Raw genomic sequence first — 15211 nt, forward strand, 5'->3', positions numbered from 1 at the left:
ACACCCATAAAACAATCATTAATTCCAACAAGATGGACTAAGAACAGTGAAATCAACTTTAAAAAAATAAATTATGGAAAACAACCGTAAAACAACACTAAAACAAACCCAAAAAAAAAAAAAAACCGAAAAATAAACACAGTATACTGTAGTATGAAACTTATAAAAATACACAGTAAAAAAATAAAAAATACTGCCTGGCAGTATTTTGTAAGAAAATGGTAAAAGTAAGTATACCATGTAAATTTTCCACTCTAATGATAATGATCCATTAAAAGATGTCAAAATTATATCCATATACTAGGAAACAAAAGCCGCGCGTTGCGCGGTCTTAAAAAAAATCATAAGCTATATATATTATTGAAAAAAGTTTATTTTTTAAATGTGAATTTTTTACAAAGTTATATCATAGAAAAAACTGAAGTTTCTAAAAAATAATAAAAATACATTGAAAAAATATGATTTATCTTATCATTCTTAGTCTTACATATATAATTTTTTTTAATTATTAACAATTAATTTATTAAAATATCTTTTGAGAAAAGTTTTTAAGGTGTATTTTTTCTTAAAAATCGAGATCACTATATTTTTAAACAAAATTAATAGTCACTAATAATACACATAATTTTTCACTGATGAATTAATAAAAAAATATATAAAATATTATTTAAACTTTCAATAATAAGTTACAATTATTAATATTAATATTACTTATTTTTTTTAATAATAGACATACAACTACTTAATTAATTAATTAGCATTATTCATAATTTGTAATAAATATTAAAATTACTACATAAATAGAGAGATTAGCAAAAGAAGAATATACCGCGACCTCTTTAATTAGTTTTTTTTTTGTTGTGGGAAAATTATTATCATATTATTGTTGCATTTATTTTTAAATAAATATTATAAGTTGAATGATCATGTAACTTTACTTTTTACTTAATTAAATTATTATTATTATTTTAAGACAAATCAATTATTTAATTATATTATTTATGTGAAATTAAAAATTGAAATTATCAAAAATTATGAAAAATAAGATGTTAGAAAAATAAAGTAACATCTCACATCTTTATATTTTCATTGTTTTTTTTCTTTTTTTACTTTTGAGAGTATTTTTTTTAACAATCCTATTAGAGATGAATTATTATTGTTCAATTAATTTTTTTAATGCTAAAAATGAGTATCATGATCACATAATCAATATTAAAATAATGTCAAGACATTTATTTTATTACAAATATAGAACCATTAGCATTTATTAACACAAAATATATTTTAAATAAATAAATTAAAAATAATATTTTTAATCATGTACTTGTTGTAGTTGCCTTTATTTTTAGGTATCATCATTATTATTTTGCATCATCTACACTATTGAGAGTGAGATAACATTCTCTATGCATTAATAAATCATCTCAATATTTAGTGAGAAAAAATGTATTGTAAGACTAAAAAATTATACAAATATTAGGAAAGAGCAAAAATGAGAAAGTATCTAATATTACACTGTATATATATGTAATATTTATACATGTGTATAAAAAATAGAGTAAAAAATGATAAAAAAAATACAAATATATTGTTAAAATATTTACATAGAGAAGTGAAAGGTATGAATACTTGACATTATAAAATGATGATGAAAATAAAAAAAAAAAAATTGAATAAATATAAAAAAAAAATAGAGAAAACAAATAATTAGAAAGAAACCTTATATAAAATACTATTTTTTTTAGCATATATGATCATCCATGGCAATTTGTTCCAATCTTTTTAATCTTCTTCTTAAAATTCTTTTCCCTTCCCATCCTCATATATGTGTCAAAGCGTTTGTATTTTTATATCTTTAACTCATCTATATATATTTTATAGAAATATGAGGAGGCATAACCAAAGGTCTCTTAAAATAAATTTTGTAATTATAACATGAATTTATTGAATAGTTTTTTTTCTTTTGAAGAATGTCCAAAGCTTTATTTATCATAAAATCAATGTAAATATTAATGTAAATATGAATTAACAGATAATTAATTAAAATAATTAGAAAATGAATAAAAATTTGAGAAAAAAATGAGAGAATAGAAAAATTAGCTCTTTGAAAAGTTAAAAGATTACATTATCTATCCTAACATTAGAATTGTATAATTATATATATAAATATATAGATAGATATATAAATATAGCTATATGTATATACTTTTTTGCAATATAAATATGTATGCATATATTTTGAATTGTTAAAGATTAATTAATTATATATGTTTACAAAATTACTATACATATATCATATTTTTTGGTGTAATAAAATATCTATATATATAGATGAGAATACTAATAGTTTAAAAGAATACTAATAGATTATAAAAAATTAATAATGGGGAGGTTAGGTTACATTATTTTGGGAGGTTACATTATTTTTTTTCTTATTATTCAATAGAAAAAAATTAGAAAACATAACAAAATAGAGAAAATAGAGAAATGGAAGGAAAAGATGCCACATCAATGCTCTTATGCTTTCCTTTATTTATATATATAGATATAGATATATAGATATTATCAAGTATTCTTTAAATGAAACATACGTTGGCTGGGTTATGGAAGCCGGGCAAAGGCTTGTTCGTCAAGGAATTGGGGCCGAACCTTTTTCTATTTCAGTTTTACCATGAGATCGACATTAAGCGTGTTATTAATGGTAGTCCTTGGACTTTTAATAGGCTACCATTGATATTTGGCAGAGTTCCACGAGGTGGAGATCCGAAAGCTGTCAAACTCAATCAACTGGATATGTGGGTACAGATTCATGGCCTTTCTACGGGATTTATGACGGAGAAAATTGTCTCTACAGCTGCAAACTACATTGGCTCCTTTGTTGAATCGGATCCTAAGAATTACAATGGTCTTTGGCGGGATTATCTCCGAGTCAGAGTGACGGTAAACATTGATGTCCCATTGAAACGACGAATGAAGCTTAAGAAAACAGGTGGTGAGTGGTTTTATGCCAATTTTAAATATGAATTTGCTCCGACGTTTTGTTTTATCTGTGGTTTGATAGGTCATTCAGAAAACTTTTGCCCTAAGTTATTTGATACACCTGAGGATGAGATTGTCAAACCTTATGGGAGCTTTATGCGTGCGCAACCACGAAGGAAAAATTATCTATTGAACTCTCAGTATTTGCGTACGGGTACGGAGGCCGATGAGCAGTTTGACCAAGCATCCCCGGTGCGACATGAGGAGGAGGACGAGCGACCAGCCATGCAAACTGGGAAGTTACCTTGCTTGGAGTTTGAGAATAATTCCCAGTCAAAGGTGGTTGATGATATTCCAGATTTGGTGGAGGATGGGAATATTCCTCTTAATGAAAATTTGACCCATAATGGCAACAAGATTAATATTTCCAAGTCTAGTGTCAATGAAAGAGGAAAGTCAGTTGTGTTTGGAAATCATGTGCCAAGCGGGAAAGGTCCATCTTCACTTTTCCTTGGTGGAATTATCGGTCCACTTGGAGGACAAGGAGGCCGTGGGCCTTCTACTGAGTCCAAAAAAAGGCGTCAACAAGAAGGGGTTGGTGGGCCTGACTATGTTGATATGGAAGCGGAGGATAGTGCTGATATGGATGTTAATGGACTCTCAAAAAACGAGTTCGAGGTGGGTTCTGCTCTAGGGCCCACGGCATTATGAGTACATTAAGTTGGAATTGTCGTGGGATGGGCAACCCACGGGCGATACAATTCCTATATGATACTGTAGCCCATAGAAAACCAGATTATATCTTTTTATGTGAAACTTTGTGTCGTAAGGATGTGCTGGAGCGAGTTCGAGCTAAGTTGAAGTTTGAAGGTATGTTTGCGGTTGATGCATGTGGTAGGAGTGGGGGGGTTGCTTTACTATGGAGAAATAAGGAAGACGTCAAAGTGTTGAACTATGCCACGAATTTTGTGGATGTGGAGGTGCGGCCTACTGATGTTGGGGAGTGGCGTCTTACGGGGTTCTATGGGGAATCTAAGAGAAGTTTGCGAGGGGCTTCTTGGGAGCAACTCAGGACGTTGGCTCGTGGAAACACTCTTCCTTGGTGTGTAATTGGTGACATGAACAATGTTTTATCTCAAGAGGACAAAAAAGGGGGACATCCCTATCCTAACTGGTTAGTTGACGGCTTCCGGGACACTATTCAGGAGTGTGGATTAATTGATTTAGACATTGTGGGACATCAGTTCACTTGGGAGAAAAGTCGGGGAACCGATAATTGGATAGAGGTCCGTTTAGATCGTGCTCTGGTGACAGACAGATGGCTCCAACTGTTCCCTCGGGCTAAACTTATTAATCTCGAGGTATCTTCTTCTGATCATTGTCCCATTTTTCTTGATTTGGTGCGGCATAATATAGCTTCCGGGAGTCGCAAATTTCGCTTTGAAAATTGCTGGCTTCGGGAACCTCTGTGTTATCAGGTGGTAAAGGAGTGTTGGGAGGAGTATAATCTAGCGGGTATCCAAGAGAAAATACAACGGTGCGGGGAATCTCTTTCGGTTTGGGGCAAAGATTACTCGGGTAATTTTGCTTCTCGTATAAAATATTGGAAAAAGGAGGTGAGACGGTGGAAGCAAGGTAGAGATCCTGATGCTATTTCTAAATATAAGGAAGCTGAGACAGAACTTTTTGAAGTTCTTACTCAGAAGGAGGTGTTCTGGCGTCAACGATCGAAACAATTGTGGCTTCAAGAGGGGGATAAAAATAGCAAATTTTTCCATGCAACGGCTTCTTCTCGGCGCCGTATGAATGCTATTGATAAACTCCAATGCGAAGATGGAAGTTGGGTTGATTGGGAATCGGGTCTATCAGATGTTATGTGCTCTTATTTCCAGAATCTGTTTACTAGTTCCAACTGTACTATGGATGATGTTCTTGATGGGATTTCTGCTACTGTGACCTCAACTCAGAATGACTCTCTCTTGCAACCTTTGACTGATGAGGAGGTGAAAGATGCTCTATTTCAGATGCACCCAGATAAATCCCCTGGACCCGATGGCATGACTCCAGGTTTTTATCAAAAGTGTTGGGCAATTGTGGGTAATGACGTCATCAAACAGGTTCGCTCTTTTTTCTTATTTGGACAGTTGCCTACTGGTCTTAATCATACTAATTTAGTGTTGATTCCTAAGAAGAAAAATGCCACTACTATGGGTGACCTGCGCCCGATTGCTCTTTGTAATGTTCTCTACAAGGTTTGCTCCAAGGTTCTAGCTAATCGGTTGAAGCATGTTCTTCCTACAGTCATTTCAGAGAATCAGAGTGCTTTCATTCCCGGGCGTCTTATAACTGATAATATTATGATTTCGTTTGAGGTGATGCATTATCTCAAGCGGAAAAGAGTTGGAAAGGAAGGTTATATGGCTCTTAAGCTTGATATGAGTAAAGCGTATGACCGTGTTGAGTGGCTTTTTCTTAAGAATATCATGCTAAAAATGGGCTTTGATGCGCGGGTGGTAGATCTTATTTTGCATTGTGTCTCAACGGTTTCGTACACTATTACTCATGGGGGTCGTGAGATGGGGCCAATTGTTCCTGGAAGGGGTATTAGACAGGGAGATCCGCTCTCCCCTTACTTATTTCTTTTGTGTGCTGAAGGATTTTCTTCTCTCATAAAAAGATTTGAAGCTCGGGGAGCTCTTCATGGTTGCCGTGTGTGTAATGGTGCCCCCATCATCTCTCATATGTTGTTTGCGGATGATTGCTATATCTATTGTAAGGCTATTGAAAGGGAGGCTCGTAGTGTTCTTCTTCTGCTTCAACTATTTGAACAAGCCTCAGGTCAGTGTGTTAATTATTCTAAATCTACTATTTTCTTTAGCCTCAACACAACTTCGGCCTCTAGACAAGATATGTGTAACCTTCTTCGAATGAATGAAGCTCCTGAAAACAGTTTGTATCTCGGCCTCCCTTGTATCATGGGTCGAAATAAGAATGCTATTCTTGGCTTCTTGAAGGATAAGATGCAGAAGAGAATTCAGAGTTGGGAAGGTCGCTTGCTCTCAAAAGCCGGAAAAGAGGTATTGATTAAAACAGTGGCTCAATCTCTTCCTACATATGCTATGTCTGTTTTCTTGTTGCCGGTGGAAACCTGTAATAAGCTAGAGGGTATGATGAGCAAATATTGGTGGAGCTCGGGATCCAATCAGAACCGTGGGGTAAGTTGGGTGAGTTGGAGGAAGTTGTGCCGCCATAAGCATCATGGGGGGCTTGGTTTTCGAGACTTAAGGGATTTCAACTTAGCCATGTTGGGAAAACAAGCTTGGAGGTTAGTTACAAATGCTCATTCTCTTGTTAGTCGGGTATATAAGGCCCGATATTATCCTCAGGGTTCTTTTTTGAGTGCTTCTCTTGGGCCGAATCCTAGTTTCATATGGAAGAGTATTTTTGAAACGCAAGCTTTGATTAAGGAGGGAGCTCGTCGGGGAGTTGGTCCAGGTACGAATGTTAGTGTTCAATTTGACCCGTGGCTTGCGGATGAGTCTCAACCGTGGGTTACTTCTAGAGCTACTGGTATGGAGACGTGGACGGTTCATAACCTCATGTTGGTAGGAGAACGGGCTTGGGATTTAGAGGTGGTTTCAGATATATTCAATGACCGAGATAAAGAGATCATCCTTCGTACTAACATTGATCAGGAGACTCCTATGGATACTTGGTATTGGCATAAGGATCTTTATGGATTCTATACTGTGAGGGAGGCATATCGGTTGCTGCACCATTCAGAGATCACTAATACTAGTGAGGCTGAGATTAAGATATGGAAAATTGCATGGAAGCTTCGTGTCCCTCCCAAGGTGTACCAACTTATGTGGCGTGCTTTATCTGGTTGCTTGGCTACTAAGGATCAACTTACCACCAAACATATTACTCTAGACCAAGCTTGTCCTATGTGTAACCAGGTGCCTGAGACCATTTACCATTTGTTGGTGCAATGTTCTTTTGCACGGTCTTGTTGGCATCTTTCGGTTCTAAATTGGAGTCATACGCCTATGGAGTCTTTTTGGGATTGGTTTAGCCACATTCTGCTACAACACTCATCCACGGCCCAGGAAGAATTGCTCATGGTTCTTTGGGCGATTTGGTATGCCCGAAATGAGGTGGTTTGGCGGGACAAATCAATGTCAGCGGCGGAGGTTATTCTATTGGCAAGAGTAGTCCTTAATCAATGGAGAAATGCTCAACAAAGGAGAATGGGGTCTCTGCTTGTTCCCACGGGTTCAAGAGAGGACTTAGAGCATTGGGTGAAACCAGTTATGGGAAAGATTAAGGTTAATGTCGATGGTGCAATCTTTGCAAGTGATGGTCGATTTGGAGCGGCAGGGGTGGCCCGGGATTCTCAGGGTCGATTCATTGAAGGCTTCACAGTTTTACGAGTGGGGCGTGTGGATTCGGCTATGGCTGAATTGGTAGGGGTTAAGGAGGCCTTGAGTTGGATCAAGAGGAAACATTGGGGACCGGTTGACCTTGAAACCGATTCTTTGGTTGTCGTCCAGGCAGTCCAAAGCACGATGGAGATACCTTCTCCTTTTGGCCTTCAGGTGGCGGTTTGTCGTTCTCTTTTAGCTGATTTGCCGTTAGTCTCAATTAATTTTGTTAAACGTTCTGTAAACAAAGCTGCACATTGTCTTGCTCGTAGCTCTTGTTTGTATCCAGATCGTATTTTTAGTGAGGATGATGTTCCTCCTGATTTTCTTTCTATTGTAGTGGTTGAATCTTCTTATTAATAAAGTTACCATTTTCCTTCAAAAAAAAAAAAAAAGTATTCTTTAAAATATCTCCATTATTAATGTTGGAGCATTAAGGCTAGTTTAGCACAGTTAGTGTGGGAAAAAAATAATTATAGTTGTGTTGTGAGAAAAAATAGTTGTAGTAAGATTGTAAAAAAAAACTGAGTTGAATATTTGGTAAATTATAAATTTTAAAGCGTTGCGAGTTGTTAAGATTTTATAATTATAATGATAATATTATAATATAATTCATTATAATCATATATATATATATAAAATATGTTATATAAAATTTTTATTTTCTATATATTTTTAATTATTTTTTTCTGTAGTATAAATTTATATGCATTTAATTAAAATAATTTATAATATTTTTATCTCTTGTAAACAAAGAAAAAAAAATGTAGTTTATAAAAACTTAGGTTAATGTTATTTGTTAATAATAAAAATATAAATATAGAAACATTGATGTTTCTCCAATAGCTAATAATGAGAGATATTATTGATCACAGGTAGAGTTAAGTTCTAGTTCGTTCAAGCTTCTAATCTTTCTACTCCACTTCAGATCACGGTTGGGATTAGAGATATTAGATTCTAGTTTTAAAAATTCAGTCATAAAATCCGAACCTTTCTTCCCCAACTAAAAAACCCACCACAAGTGATTAAATGACCTAAAGTATAAATTGTAAGTCATGGTGTCTTGTCTATTGACATGCAAAGTTCGTATTGGTTTTGAGTGCTCTGTTTTTTTCTTCTTTTGGTTCTTTGGCAATGGTACCATGAAGCTTTAGCCATTAAAGAGGCGTTAAGTTGGATCAAGGATCATGAATGACATAATGTTGAACTTGAGTTCGATTGTCTCTCAATTGTCCAAGCTATTCGAAGTAACATCACCATGGTTTCGCCTCTTGGGGGAGTGGTGATGGACTGTCGAAAGCTTCTATCTATTTTAAACAATGTTTCTTTGTTTTTTATTAAACGATCTGCTTATATGACTGCGCACAACTTTATTAGAGCGTCATATTCTTTTCCAGATTGAGTTTTCAGTGGGAGGGATGTTCCTACTGAATTACAGTCTTGTCTTTTGGCTGATTTAACAAATTAATAAAATTACAAATTAAATTAAAAAAATATATAAAATATTTTTTGAAAAAAATAAAAAATAATAAATTTAAATGTTTTTTTTCCTTAAGAAAATATTTTATTTCTTTTAATATGTAATAAATAATTAAATACATTTTTAGTAAAAATTAATTTATGATAGAGTTTTTTAATCAAAACATTTTTTTTTTGTTCTAAAAGTTGGATTGCATTAGCTTTAACGCAGTAGTTTTTTTATAAATTATTCAATAAACTGTTTTTCAACTACTTACCAAACACATTTTTATTAAATTTTTTTTAAAAATCAACTTTTAACTTTTCTAAAAATTATACCAAACGAGCTCTAAGTTGCATCATTTTCTTCTTGAAAGAATTTAAGTGTTGCCTTTTAAAATTTATCAGTTGGCAAACATTCTAAATTTTATAAAATACTCATGTTTTAAAAAATACTTACCTAATTCTTTTGGGTTGAATTAGGTGTCTTACATTGTTAAAAAATAAATCTAAAATTTGGTAATATACTTAATTATGTATATACAAAATTTTATTATAATTTCTCATCTAATTAAGATTTGTCCCCCAAGTATTGTCATTTACCAAATTGTACTCTTTTAACTTTTCATATCGTAAAAAATTCTTGTGGAACTATTAATGAGATTGTTAGATTCAAGAATTTTCATTTAATTTTATTAACGAGCGCCTAATATTGATTAAAATTCTTGAATTCAACAATCTCAGAAGTTCAAAGAAATTTTTTAAAAAGTTTAAAGAACACGATTTAATATATGTCAAAGTTCGAATGAACATAATTTAACATAAATAATTACCATGTTCGACATAAATTTATAAATCCAATAAAAAACTTTAACAAATAAAAGTTTTCTAAAAAAAATCTATCATAATTAACCTAATTTCTCTCATCTTTTTTTTTTTGATTCAAGCGTTTATATATTACATTATGTTTTACCTGGGACTCGAACCCAGGTAATATTTCTCTCATCAATAGAGGGCAAAAATAGCACCATTGCTCCCTATAATATTTTTCTTAAGAATAACAATAAGAAAATCATTTTATCACATGGTCTCTATCATTATTCACACCCAAATGCCAGCAGAGGCAGAAGAACATGACTTTGTGGGCAAAATATTAATATTTATTATAAGCTAAAGCCTAAATACAATCATGTTGTCTCTAAAATATATAAAAATCAAATAGAAGAAACATTAAAAACACATGTGCTAAAAATCGAATACAGATAGAATTTATGTACTCTGCACAATTTAATGAGAAAATGACCACACAGAATTGAGAAAACGATGCCATGGCCAATCCAAAGGGCTGTAAATTACAAAATAAAACTATAATTTCTTAAAAATAACTTCTTTTAAATAATAATAATAATAATAATAATAATAATAAAAATTAAATAGAAATTGGGGTGTGGGGAAGAATCAAGAAAGAGACCTGAGAAGAATGAAGAGCTGTTGAGGACAAGTAGAAGGAAGGTGTTATAACAGTATAATATATAATTATATATACATGTGTAATTTGTAATTTGTAATTAAATATCGTAAACAACGACTACCCCGTGATAGTCGGTATTCATAGTAATTTTTTATTATTTGTTTTCTTTCTTTGTAACCTTTTAAAGCAAAACAAATAAAGGTCCGGCCTTTAGTTTAGACGTGGTTTCTTTCTGGTTGTTGTGTGGTCTTCTTTCTGTGAAGTTTTTTTGCTTTGAAAATGGTGATAGAGAACAGATCTGATTCTGATGGGGTAAGGCTTGAAGAGGAGCCTAAAATTTCCCATGTAGAGCTGAAGAAGGGAGAGGAAGAAAAAGAGCTGGACAGGAATGATGACTCCAAATCAATTTTCCAGCCTTTGTCTGAATCCAGGTATTGTACTCTTTACATGGGACGAGTTCTTAGTAAAAGAATCATTTTTATGTTAAGGTTTTGATTGTTCTTTTGTGGGTTTTCTGATTTATTGTCTATTTATGTGTTTTGATGTGTCTTGAAAGAACAGCTTTGCATAATCATCAATTATTCTTTGTTTTGTTTGTTTGGCTGTTGAAATTCCTTGTTGGGTTTCAGAAGTTTGACAAGCAAATGAAAAAATAGGAGAATTTTTCTACTTTGTAGAACCCACAAATCGACTATGTGCCACATGTTCTGCTGAAGTTTTGAGTGAAGGGTTGGTTTTAGGTTCAGGTAAAGGGTTTGGTTTTAGGTTTTAGCTTGCCAAACCAAACTACAGTTCCTATTGACTTCAGGGTTATTCCAGTAGTCATTGACTTAATTCTATTTGGCAGGTTAAATTTGCTAGGGTAGTAGGTTCTTTCTTATTTTTTGTGGGTCAACCCAGGTTCATAACTTCTCAATTATTGTCTATCTAGTTTAGTTACAGTGTTTAGATTCAGTATGTATTATTCTCTCGGCTCAATTTCCAAAGCTGTAGACTCCACTCAAAATATTTGACTTAATCCCAAAACCCAGCCACAAAATATTCAATCACCACATAATATTTTGTTAGCTGCAAAGAAAAACATAATATTTGTTTGTTCCTTTCACTAAGTTTACTGCAATAGTAAAAGTTGTACATTCTATAGTTTGGTTGCTTTTGGTTCTGGTACTTAATCTTGAAAAATCCTCAAGATCACTTTGTTCTCTTCTCTCATGTCCTCTGTCCTCAGTCCTCATGGGTAGCATTTGTTTTCATTTAAACACATAATATTAGCAAAAGAGCCTTTGAGCTTTTCTTCTTTCACTAAAAAATTCATATTCGGCTGACATGATATACTGGTTTCTTTGTCTTTTGATGTTTGAGATCTGAAACAATGCCAAAATCTGCTTCAAACACTGCACCTGCGGCTCAGCTTACCATCTTTTATGGTGGGTGCGTCAAGATCTTTGATGGAATTCCTGAAGAAAAGGTATGATTCTCTTCCAATTTCAGCCTTTTCAACCCCATGATTCATGTTCCTAATTGATGTTGCTTTCTTTAGGTCAATGAAATTATACGTATGGCTGCTGCCACTGCTGCTGCCATTAAGTCCAGCAATATGAATAATATGGAGGCTGATAATGCCTCTAGTTCACCAGTTCCTCCGAGGTCTCCTGCAATTCAAAATGCGGCTGCAGTGGGTTCTCTTCTTGCCCAGCTTTGCCCTGCTCAGAAGAGTTCCCTTAACAAACTGCAAGCTGGTAATAATTGCCCTACTTTGCTACAAAATAGCAGTAATGCTGCAGAAGTTATTAAAGAGATTTTCATGATTGATTTTCCTCTAACCTTTTTTCTTTATCATGGTTTAGAATTTCCAATTGCAAGAAGGCACTCCCTTCAGAGTTTCTTGGAGAAGCGCCGGAACAGGTACCCCAATATAAAGCACCATTGAAATTTTGAAAATTGTCTTGATTCCTTGGCCATATAAATGGTCAATGTTTATTACACCAGCAACCTCTAATATGTCATATGTGTATCATTTTCTTTTTTGTAGGCTGGTAAGCAAGAGCCCATATCCTTCTTCACCAATGATGAAGGTAGAAAATGACTCAGTTGTCTGACCTTGTCCTGCAGTGATGATTTCATCACTTTCGACAAGGTTTTTATGGTTCCAGGAGGAATATTAACCTATTGTTTTTTTTACCTTTGAATAAACTATGTATGAATTTATTGTGAAATCTTCACTTGCTTATGGAGAAGTGTAGTCTTGTAAAAAAAAACTTATGTCTGACTGTACTAAAGTGAACTTAGTAGTGATGATGTATTTTGATTTGTGTCTTACAAGGACTTATAACCCAAATGGTCTCTTAGTGTTGTAACTTGTATCCTTAATAGGCCTTGGGAATTTGTTCATGTATTACATTATCTCCTTGAATCATCTGAACGAATTGGTATGTTTTTACTACTATTAAGTGTATACTTTCGTGTTTAATAACAAACTTACATAAAGGGGAAGGGCCAATAGTTAAAAACATCAGAAAAACTCCTCTTTACTTTGTGATTAAAGTGAGACACAACCATCTTTAACAAATGTAACCAGAAATGGCTAATCCTTGTTAGAGCTTAACAGTAAGCAATGTTTAGCTACTTGAAAATATATGTTATGTTTATTGTACAAGTGGATGTATGCTGTATGTTTGTTGTAATAATTTTTGTTACCAATCTAGAGCTCTTTCAACATGTTTGTAACTCAATTGTTATCTCTAAACAGCCTTGTAAATTTGGATTTAACATGGTATTTATTTCAGGTAGATGAATTCTGTTCTCTTGGAACAATCCTTGTACTAAATTCGAGCTCAATGCTCTGTATAGATATCATGTCTTTCTCAACAGTTTTTAACTTTCCGAACTTCTGTGAGTTCTTCAATTGTTCTCTTTAAAAATAGAGCCTTGATTGCTTAGATTTTACAAACAGAATACACATAATTTTCACAAGAGCACTTAAGCAATAAGAGCCAGGGCAGATTTATTCCAACAAAACGATATCGCTTAACACAAGTCTACATGCCAAAAACACACCACAAAAACTAGCTCATATGCTTAGTTAGTAAATCACTTTAACAAGTCACTAACACCAGTTTACATTAAGCAATTTTCAGTGAGCACTGCGTAGGATCCCATGCAAGTAGCCACCAGTCATTATAAACGAGATAATGGATACGACACCAGCAGGAAATATCTTCCCTGATCTCTTAAAACGAGAACCCATCACTACTAGTAGTGCAGCAGACAAGCCTGGCAAAACAAGGGATAATGAAAGCAATTAAGAGTAAAACCTAGTAGCAGCAAAGTATTTACTCTTATATAATCGGTGAAGGAAACTAGTAGAGATGATTATGCATAATGCCTGCTTGTTTGCTCACACTTCATCTTGTTTCGAAGATAAAATTTTAGCAAAAAGAAGATAAAAGTTGGGTGTTCTCCATGTAGAGATAATAACGAAAGAGATTGACTAAAGTGAGAAGATTTCTTACCAAGTCCCAAAGATGATGCAAACACAGGGTTGGTGGGAAGCTGAGTATAAACGTAATAGAGTAAAGAGGCTGATATTCCTCCTGCCAACAACGACTTCTGGCTGCCACTCTTCAAATAGCCCATAAGACCACCCACTGTCAAAACAAGCAACCAACATCTCATTTATATGCAGAAGAAAGCCTAATTGGCTATGTTACGCAAAAACATCAATAAAAAACTTTTATGACCCTTTTCTAGAATAGTTAATCAAAAATTAACAAGGAAAACAGAATTAAGATTTTTGCAATCCGTGACCAAATATGAGTAATTTCATGAGACTTAAGTAGCCATGGTCCGTGCAATTCACAACTAAGTAAATTCAGGAAACTAAGTAGAACCCAATAGATTCTTGACCACATCACGTTAATGGAAGCAATTTCCAATACGTGAGAGAACCAATAGTTTGTGTTGTTGAAAAGAGCCATAAGCCAATTGTAAAAATGTTTTCAAAAACTAAAATGGAAAGTGACATTTTTCCCCAATTTAATCTAATTAATCATGCGGTGACTCCAAAAATCCTGTAATCTAAATATGATCACTTCCATTATAAAGCATAAACATCAGCACAGCACTAATTCAAATTCACAAAAACACTTAAGAGTTCTATAATCTCACCTCCAACAAGGGCAGCATACCCAAGAGTTAATTTCTGAGACATTGACAAAGCCATCTTCTTTTTGCTATTCTCGTGCGATTCGCCTTCACCCTCACCCTCGTTGGAGTTACTATTATCACCTCCACCACCACCGCCTCCACCGCTATCGCCTCGATCACCGAAACCGTTTCCGTCACCACCGCCGGTATCCAATTGAATGTCGACCTCCTTAGTGGCCGAGTCGACAGTGAAGGTGTTAGAGGATCTGGGGTCAGAGACAACTGCAGTGCAGAGAAGCTTCTGATGATGATGAACTCTGAGAAGATTAGAGCTACCAAAGGACGTTCTAGACGAGCGCGAAAGCAGTGCCGGAGCTCCGCCGCTGGATAGGCAGGAGAATCGGATTTTGGGTTGAAGCAGAAGAAAGGTCTGTGAAACACCTAACAACGCCTCTGCCATGTGTTTTTTGTTTAAGCTTCTGGTCAGTTCTTGATTTTGACTTCTCTTCTCTTCACGTCTCCAGTTTCTATTTGTCTATTGACATGGTATTGGGTTGGGCCTGCTGTTATAATGGATCTTGGGTCTAACAAGCTTGTCAGAAGCCCAAAAGGCCCAATTTGAACGGACAATTTTGCCCTCTTTGCCAAAATCTAGGTGCCAGGCAAATAGAAAGCACAAGAAAAAGGAAGAGCTGCTAAAAAATGAAATCCCCTTTGATTCCATCATCAACAA

At 34.3% G+C, this 15211-nt stretch overlaps 3 protein-coding genes across 3 annotated transcripts; 2 read left to right on the top strand and 1 right to left on the bottom strand.

The window, feature by feature from the left end:
• Positions 1 to 2580: 2580 nt before the first annotated feature.
• LOC133032153 (uncharacterized) lies at positions 2581 to 3690 on the top strand. Its single transcript, XM_061106018.1, has one exon. It carries the CDS (start codon positions 2581 to 2583, stop codon positions 3688 to 3690), a length of 1110 nt encoding a protein of 369 aa, XP_060962001.1.
• A 6582-nt stretch (positions 3691 to 10272) lies between these two features.
• LOC115705512 (protein TIFY 3B) lies at positions 10273 to 12775 on the top strand. The gene is made up of 5 exons (XM_030632855.2): positions 10273 to 10763; positions 11695 to 11800; positions 11873 to 12071; positions 12180 to 12237; positions 12365 to 12775. Exons 1-5 carry the CDS (start codon positions 10612 to 10614, stop codon positions 12429 to 12431), a joined length of 582 nt encoding a protein of 193 aa, XP_030488715.2. The 5' UTR covers positions 10273 to 10611; the 3' UTR covers positions 12432 to 12775.
• Positions 12776 to 13311: 536 nt separating this feature from the next.
• LOC115705511 (protein FATTY ACID EXPORT 2, chloroplastic) lies at positions 13312 to 15015 on the bottom strand. Its single transcript, XM_030632854.2, has 3 exons — positions 14500 to 15015; positions 13845 to 13979; positions 13312 to 13605 (listed from the first exon to the last, which is right to left on the bottom strand). Exons 1-3 carry the CDS (start codon positions 14936 to 14938, stop codon positions 13466 to 13468), a joined length of 714 nt encoding a protein of 237 aa, XP_030488714.1. The 5' UTR covers positions 14939 to 15015; the 3' UTR covers positions 13312 to 13465.
• Between the last annotated feature and the right edge of the window lie 196 nt (positions 15016 to 15211).

Source organism: Cannabis sativa, chromosome 1 (genome assembly GCF_029168945.1).
Source record: "Cannabis sativa cultivar Pink pepper isolate KNU-18-1 chromosome 1, ASM2916894v1, whole genome shotgun sequence".
Lineage (NCBI taxonomy): Eukaryota > Viridiplantae > Streptophyta > Magnoliopsida > Rosales > Cannabaceae > Cannabis > Cannabis sativa.